The sequence below is a fragment of the Labeo rohita genome, chromosome 23, assembly GCF_022985175.1.
Source record: "Labeo rohita strain BAU-BD-2019 chromosome 23, IGBB_LRoh.1.0, whole genome shotgun sequence".
Classification (NCBI taxonomy): domain Eukaryota; kingdom Metazoa; phylum Chordata; class Actinopteri; order Cypriniformes; family Cyprinidae; genus Labeo; species Labeo rohita.
In genome coordinates this window covers 24,581,546-24,590,311 of record NC_066891.1, presented here as the reverse complement: position 1 = coordinate 24,590,311, position 8,766 = coordinate 24,581,546, and the positions used below count along the sequence as shown (strand labels likewise).

Genomic DNA, 8,766 nt, shown 5'->3' with positions numbered 1-8,766 from the left:
GCTGATCTTTGGATCTTTCTATTTATCAAAGAATTCTGAAAAATGTACTCAACTGTTTTAAATATTGATAATAATAACAATAATAATGTTTCTTGAACAGCAAATCAGCATTTTAGAATGATTTCTGAAAGGAGCATGTGACACTGAAGGCTGGAATAATGATACTGAAAGTTTAGCTTTGATCACAGGAATAAATTACATTTCAAAATACATTCAAATAGAAAGCAATTTTAACTAATAAAAATATTTCACATTATTACTGTAATATTACTGTATTTTGGATCAAACAAATGATCAGACTTCTTTAAAAACATTAAAAATCTTACTGTTCAAAAACTTTTGACTGGTAATGTAAGTGTATTGAAGTGTGCTATTTTGGGACACCATGAATATGAACTAAATGTGCTTTTAACATACTATCTCTGCATTACCAAGGCATTTACTTGCTCTTGGAGTACACTTAAACATATCTTTCATACACTAGTGTGTTCAAGTGTACTACAAACGTACTAAAGAATATTTTTAGCATATTAAGTATAAAATTAGTGCGTGAAAATAGTGCACTTTAAGTACATTTTGAAAGTCGCCTGGCTCTGACGATCTGAATGTGGCTGAAACAACTTTAAAACAGCCTGTTTGGACTGACAGGCCAACTAAAACCAGCAAACCAGTTTGGGCTGGTTTGAGATGCGTTTTTTCAGCAAGCGAAGCTCGCATGAAATCTCATCAAAAGTATTTCCTGGTCATGTTTGCATTCATATTCGGTCGACGATAAAGTAATTCAATGATTTGTTTCGCCGTTCAAGCTTAGAAACTATTCTTTTTAGAAAGTGCGTCAATTTTTACCGGTGTTTTTTTTTTCTTCCTCTCTGTCTGTACCGGCCGGCAAACCATCGAGACACACCTCCCAAACTCTCGAAAAAAATCATTCCGACGTTTCAGAAACGACCAATCAGCTGCAGCCCTGCGATGGCCGCGTGCCTAAATAGAATGTTTATGTACGCCGAGAGCCAATCAGAATCAATGAGGGGCGGGGCCGAGCGAATCTCGCCTGGCTGCACGCGCAGGCTAGAGTGGGCGTGGCATCGGGCTCGGCGAGAGAGAAAAGCAAAACAATCCTTTTTATCCCTTTTTACCGGCTGCTTTTAGGGTCCGTAGTGAAATACACTCTCGGCAGGGAGTCGTAGTCCACACAATACTGTTAAATGCATCTTATCCCGCTCAGCACTAAAATCTACCGACAGCTGGTGATTTTGCTTTAGTTACATTTGATCCAGGTTGAAAATGACTTCCAAACGCCTTCTCGAGCAGCCTCGAGCCGGCGACAGCACGCACGAGGGGGGCTGCGCCGGGCAACGAGAGCCTGTCACTGGAAAAGCGTTTAAAACGAACGCGCTGCATGAAGGTGCTTTAAGGAATTTCGGCAAGGAAATCTCTCCAAACGGACATTATTATACCTCAACGAGAGAGAGGCACTACATTCATAAAAAAGTAAGTGGTGCATACTTATTTAAGTTTTGCATACGCTCACTTTTTTTGCTTTTTGACAGTTCGCTGCATTCACAAACAAGTCAAATCGACAGTTTTGCTGCATCTGTACGATGACAGTTCTGCCTGTCGATGAAAACTCAAGTTTGCATGGAGAAATTGCTTGTGGGGTAAATGCAGTCTCATTTAATGCTTGCAGTTATACTGGGGTCTACGTTAATGTAGCGAGGCGGTAACTGTTTTGCACGTAGTTTAAGATGGCGACTTAACTTGCATGTTCAAAGTTTAAACGAAAAAAAAAGCAGGGGGTTGGTACATTTAACCGATTCTCCCCTCCCCCATGGTGTATCTAACGCGAGCTGAAGCCGGTGGAAAGGTTTGTTTTCACAGGAACACCGTTTAGTTTTTCCTCTCAGCAGTGCGTGATGGCTTTCTAGGATATTTACTGATTTAAAACGAGTGTTTCTATATGCAACTTACGTTGTGGCTTGGAAAAAGTTACATTATTTCATTCACAGTTGGTGTATGCGTCGTACATGGATGAAGTAGCCATAAGCGTCGTTCAGTTCCTTCAAAAGTTTCAGTGTTCACTGTTGAAGTGCGTTTAATTTGCCTGCGTTGAGTAGAGTGTAGGAGTGAGGGACACGCCCCCTTCCATGATGACGCGTCATAGAATAATGTATCTGGTCTGAAGTGGGTTGCAGCGCATGGCGAACGTGCACTTGATCGATACGAGCTGTGCAGTGAACGCAGTGCAACCCTGACTGTGCACGTACACAGTCTGACTGTGCGCACGCATGATCGCAATGTTTTGGGGGTGTGCGTGCATTTATTCAATCCCATGTAAGCGATTAGGAAGTGCAACATTTTTTTAAAGTCAAAAAAGAAGTACTTGGTATTAAAGGTATGCAGTTAAAATGAGTAATATCTCATTATTTGATATGGATCATCAGACAGTTATATTTCAAACTGACAGGATGCATCATTAATGCAAGAATACATTTTAAATTTAATCTTGGTCCTCGATTTGAGATAAAGAACAATCAGTTTTAAAGTTTTGTTGCTTTTAGACCATGTTTGTTAGCTTTGAGCATTTTATTATTTTTTTTACATAAGTCAGTGGCTTTAACTGGAACTGGGAGTCTGATATTTTAAATTAATCACAATTAATTTGGTGATTCCAGAGGTCTCAAGATCTGCATGTTTATCAGTAAAAAAGGGTTAGTGAGGGGTGAAATATGATCTTCATATATTATTCCTATATCAGTAATCATTAATCATTAATCATATTAATTTAAATGGGTTTCAGTCATCTTGCAGCCAGCTTGGAAGTCTGCTGACACTTCCTGCCATAGATCATCCATGTTTTAATTTAAATTTTTGTTCAGTTTCTTTGAACAAAACATTTTGTTCATAATGTTTTGTAATAATAATAATAATAATAATAATAATATATATATATATATATATATATATATATATATATATTTTTTTTTTTGAGCAGCAAATCAGAATATTAGAATGATTTCTGAAGGATCATGTGACTGGAGTAATTATGCAAAAAAAAAATCAGCTTTGAAATCACAGATTACAGGAATAAATTACATTTTAAAATAACTGTTAAATAGAAAATAGTTGTTTTAAATAGTGAAAATATTTCAAAATGTTACTGTTTTTGCTGTACTTTGGATCATATAAATGCAGACTTGATTTAAATTAAAATGTAATTTTTACTGTCCCAAAACTTGTAAAATGTGTATATAAACTATATCTGTTTATTTATTTATATGTTTATTTTATTTCAAGTAACAGTTTTTAAATGATTTTAGTTAACTATAACAACCCTGGAAAATGGATAAAAAGTATTGATGACTCATCTTGGACTTTCCAAATTTTTATCCAGTGAAATGTTCTCCAAAAAAAGAATGTCCCTAATACCACCTCTGGCTGATAAGCAAATCATGATTCACATTTGGCTTTTCTATTTTAAGAGGTCAACATGGAGAAAAGACTGTGCTTGTCAAACATTTTCTTCAGGCCTTTAGATCTATAAACACCAATCGTAAATAATATAACCAAAACAATATTACTATGCAATTAAAAAACGAGTTGAATTCTTGTTTCAGTCGTTTTGGACACATGTTGTAACTGATAAACCAAAATTATATCTTTAATTTTTTTGCTCTCAGTTTGCATGTGGCAGAGAAGAGGATGAACAGATCTCAGGTGGGGTCCTTAAACATGGCTGCCCTGCTCATCGCCTGATCCTGAACGGCATCAGGCTACAAGACCAAACCCACATGGAGGCTCGGAGCCCAGTGAGAGGGCCTGGAGAGCCAGGATGTCGCCTGCCATCTCCTGAGACACCACATCCGCAGACGTCCTCCATCATCCCCGTCCCACATGACAGGTCAGTTCTGATAGTTGTCACCAAACTCATCTGAGCCCTGTGCAGACCGACATAGTTTGGATTTTGGGTCTATCTATATCTATTTGTCTGTCTATATTACTAATGCCCCAAAACTTCCCATATTGCACCTTGTGAAATTAGTAGCCTAAATAACTTTATATTTTTTGGTCACTTCATACCTCGATACCTCACAAATTTTTATTAGTTTTTTTTTTTTTTTTGAATAGTTATGATGAATTTTATATTATTTCAAAAAGGCATAATTGCAACAGTCGGATCTTGGAAGTAAAAACTCATTTCATTTTCTCCATAGGGAAATTGATTTTTTACAACAACCCATAAAGCTTATGAGACAGACCTACTGTGATTTCCAGGGTTGTTAATTGATGGTATATGCTTTTGTTGACGCCATTTATTCCCATATTTTCAACTTATTTGAATTTGTGGTGAAAAACTACATTACCCATGATGCTGTGCAGAAATTCCACCAATCGGAGAGTCTTGACGAGCAGATTGCGGTAAATGTTCTGCAGAAAAAAGCTATGCTGTCAATACACTTAAAGGGGTCATCGGATGCAAAGTTCACATTTTCATGTTGTTTGAACATTAATGTGTATTGATAGTGTATGTACAAATCTACCCTATAATGATAAAAAGTGGTTTTTAATTAATCTGTAAAAATAATATCCCTTTTTTCGAATTGAGCCATTCTCAGATGCCTGTCGGTGTGGTGTTACACCCACAGAGGCCGCTCCCATGATTGACATGAGCGTTTTACCTCAGATCAGCTGTAACAGTCCGACCTCCATTGTTTCGATGCCGGAGCAGGGATGTAAGTTAGACAAGAATATCTCCGATTGAGCGATTGAGGTGTTGTGTTGCTGGATGTAATAATGAACGTAGTGGTCGTCATTTACTCCCGACATCTGAGCCACTGAAGATTCAGTAGATTACGTTTGTTTGTGAAAGGAATGCAGCTTCCGATTTACATATATCCGTCTATGTTCACGCAAATCATTCGTGATCCAGCCTCACTTACAGCAGAAGTGAATATAAGGGGTTTTTTTATGAATCTTTGCGATCATCTTTCCCAATAACAGTGGCTAGTTAGCAAGTTTAGCGCCTAAACGTGGCTAAATGCAGCTAAAGTAAACAGGCTCGTCACTCCACAGAGAGAAGAGAGGGGCGGGGCGAACAGAGCTCATTAACATTTAAAGGAACAATCCCTCAGAATGAGATGATTTTTGCAGAGCTCATTTTGGCAAGGTAAAAAAAAGGGTGTTGTTTTACACTACCATTGAGAATTTTTAACCAAAGTATATTATAGACTTTTCACTAAGATCCTAAAGAAACATATTAAAATGGGCATCCAATGACCCCTGTAATTATTAGTATACTGCATATATAAGCACATTTTACAGTCAACTTAAAATATATTTTCTATAAGGTATAATCAACAACTTTAATTGAATAATTTTATATTTCTCCATTATTATGAATTATTTGCAAAGCTTCATGGGATTGTAGTTCTTTCCCTTACTAAAGTTCACAGTCTTGTACCGTTGTCGTTTTGGTTGATTTTCAAATACATGTTTGCTTCAGATGCAAGTTTGAAATGTTGTGTTTCAACTTTGTAGTTAGTTGATTTGGTTCAAGGCTTATAATGCTTACCAAAGACTGAAAAAGTGGGTGGGCACTACTGCGTTAATGAATAGTGTAGTTTTATAGTTATTCACATGCAGTAGAGTAAGTTAAGCTGTGCTGAATTCATTCAAACTGGCCTTGAGGGAAACATCAAAGGCATGCCTTACACAAGTCTTCCTAGATCTCACTTGTACTCCCATTGATTTGACTGTCATGTTTTTTTTCTTCAGGTTTAATGGCTCAGTCTGTTTAAGTGGAATGAAGTGTTGCTTGATCAGACATGTTTTAATCAGTTCCTCGGTTAAACTGTCATTCCGCTTGCTTGCGTACAATTGCTTACAAGCCTTTATGGTGAATTGCATTAGTAATCATTCTTAAGACAGAAGCTACATTGAGTGTCTTGTAGCCAGTGGCTATTTCACCGCTAACATGACCCTCAGCATACCAGAGGCTAATAGTAATGTAATGGCACAGGATGGCATGGAGGAGACAGACGGCCTGCTTGGTCAGCGTTCAGTCAGTGTTTATGCAACCTTCGTTTTTTTGCCGTGTTTATGAGGAATGTCTGATGAGATGTAGCATTCTGTCTCTGTTTTTGTCTTTCTCTATCTTTTGTACTCTCATTCTCATCATTTTTTGGTTTTTAAATTATATTCATCACAAATACGTCTATGTGAATAGTTTACCCGTAATAACCCTGTTATCATTTACTCGTCAAACAAACGATTCAAAAGTCAAACGGGTTTTTGGTGAACTACGCCATTCAAGGACACATTACCAATCCAGGGTTGATTATTAAAGGAAACTGAGGCTTGGGCCCGGAAAGGTGTTTAAGAGATATGTAATCTGTTCTTGTGCACAAACCATCTTCAGCACAGATAAATAGGTCAGTTGTAATTCAATGTGGGTGCGAGGGATGCTTCTCAGAGTGTGAATTGACAACGTGTTTGTGTGTGTTGAACTAAAAGTGCTGATATAGCAAGTTCAGGCAAATGACTTTACAGTAAGGTTTTTATAATGCTCACTGAATTTATGACTTAGTGCTTCAGTACATATTCATATAGTCATTTTTAAACAAGTCTTCTGAACACTCCGCCTCTCAGCCATTGGTTGGCTAAGCAGATAGCCCCGCCTCCAAACTCACACCATTGGTTGAGCTGTTGCTGTGTCAGAGTGGTGGAGATACTTAAACACACAGAGCTTGTTTTGATAGCACCACAAACTCTGCATATTAAACTAGGATAGAAGTATTTTAAAATTAAAAAATGATACGTTACTTTTAATTTACGTTTTTTATTTTTTAAAAAATAGTTTAAATGTGACCAGTCATAAGGGTCAATTTTTTAAAATTGAAATTTATACAACATCTGAAAGTTGAATAAATAAGCTTTTCCATAGATGTATGGTTTGTTATGATTGGACAGTGTTAGGATTTGGAAAATCTGAGGGTGCAAAATTTAAATATTGAGAAAATCGCCTTTAAAGTTGTCCAAATGAAGTTTTTAGCAATGCATGTTACTAATCAAAAATTAAGCTTTGATATATTTACAGTAGGAAATGTGCAAACTATCATCATGGAATGTCATTTTTACTTAATATCTTGTAGATTTTTGGCATAAAAGAAAAATTTATAATTTTGACACATACAATGTATTTTTGGCTATTGCTACAAATATGACCGTGCTACTTATGCCCTTATGTATGCATACTTTTATGTATTGCACTAATTATTCTGTCAACTGATGGTATTGCAGCAATAACTGTGAAGCTACAGTTGTCACTTTGTGTTTCTACATCAGTGTGGCCTAGATTTTAATTTTAAACGATACCTGGATCTCACACTCCCTAAGGGTTTGTAAATTTATGCAAAACTCTCTGATATGCAGGCAAATGGCTTGTCTCTTCACTGCAGTGTTCCAGTGAGAAAAGCTGTTTGTCAGATAAATCCAGCACACACTCTACCTGTTGTATTTTATGACCCCTCCATAACTCTTTTATTCACCTGCGGCGCTCTTTCTCTGCTTTACGTCTGTCACATTGCCGTCTTTTATGTGTGTTTATATGTGTGTTGGCAGCTATAGCAGAGTTTTATGATCCAGAGCTTTAGATGGAATTACTGTACATAACTGTACACTTTTTAATTATTATTATTATATGCATAATATAATATGAAATGTTCAGTTCATGATTTACAATGGTTTTATTCAAGCAAACGACAGGAAAAAAAAAGCCGTCAGTATGCATTGTGCTCATGCTGAGTTATTTCTCTAGAGTGCAGGAACTGCAACATCTTTTTGCAAATGTGATGCCATCTAGACTAGTAGTTTGAGAATTGGACATTGTTAGCATTTAGACTTAGGTCATTTAGGGAAGATTGCATTTGAACTGAGTTGGAGAAATAGACATGATGAACCTCACCATTCAAATCTGGGGCGTTATGGATTCATACATGACCGTATGTTGTGCACTAAGCAAATACATCAATAATTTAGTGTGTTTGCACATGTGTTCAGGAGATAAAAGGACTGGTGACCATACACTTGTTGAATAGCTCCACACACATTAGTTTTTCGTTGACATGTCTAGGCTTGCCTGACAAATCCGTGAAAAGTCTCTGCTTTACACTGTGGCTTATAGGTCACACTGGCAGCAAGTCTACTCTTGAATCTTTTCTTCTCTTATCAGCATTCATCTAAAGTAAACAGAGAGACAAAAGTCAAGGTGGAAGGTAAAAAGTCCAGCAGACTAAATCCCTTGCTTTTTGAAATGGTCTTGTATGTGCTTGTGCAAGCCTTTGAAATAGACTTCAATAAAAAGGTGAAGTCAGCAAATTGAGGTTTTATATCAACACGTCCAGTCATGTGGTCATCTTGATCTTGGACGGCATTCAGAAAGAACAATGCTTCATGGACTTCCTGTACATCCGTTATTGAACGGTTCCTTTATAACTGAAGAAACTCACAATTTTGTATATTCGCTGTCCTCTATCTATGATGGTACCAGAGTCTGAGTTCGTTAAAAATAACGTGATGCTGCTATACTTTTTCTTGTGGATTTTTAAAGTATGTCTTCAACCTGTACTACAGAATGATATATATCTAATAATATACATATAATATGTATACACTACCAGTTAAGTTTTTGGAATTTTAATGTTTTTTAAAGAAGTCTCTTCTGTTCACCAAGCCTGCATTTATTTGATCCAAAATAGAGCAAAAGCAGTA

General features: G+C 36.7%; 1 protein-coding gene across 2 annotated transcripts in view; it reads left to right on the top strand.

Moving 5' to 3' along the window:
- The first annotated feature begins 1,085 nt into the window (after nt 1–1,085).
- The window catches only part of slc2a4rg (SLC2A4 regulator), a 79,612-nt gene continuing 71,931 nt past the window's right edge, over nt 1,086–8,766 (top strand). For both annotated transcript variants that reach the window (XM_051096311.1, XM_051096310.1), the window contains exons 1-2: nt 1,086–1,491; nt 3,678–3,898. In XM_051096311.1, coding sequence (XP_050952268.1) covers nt 1,285–1,491; nt 3,678–3,898 — 428 coding nt within the window. In that variant the 5' untranslated portion in view covers nt 1,086–1,284. The remainder of the gene's footprint in view (nt 1,492–3,677; nt 3,899–8,766) is intronic.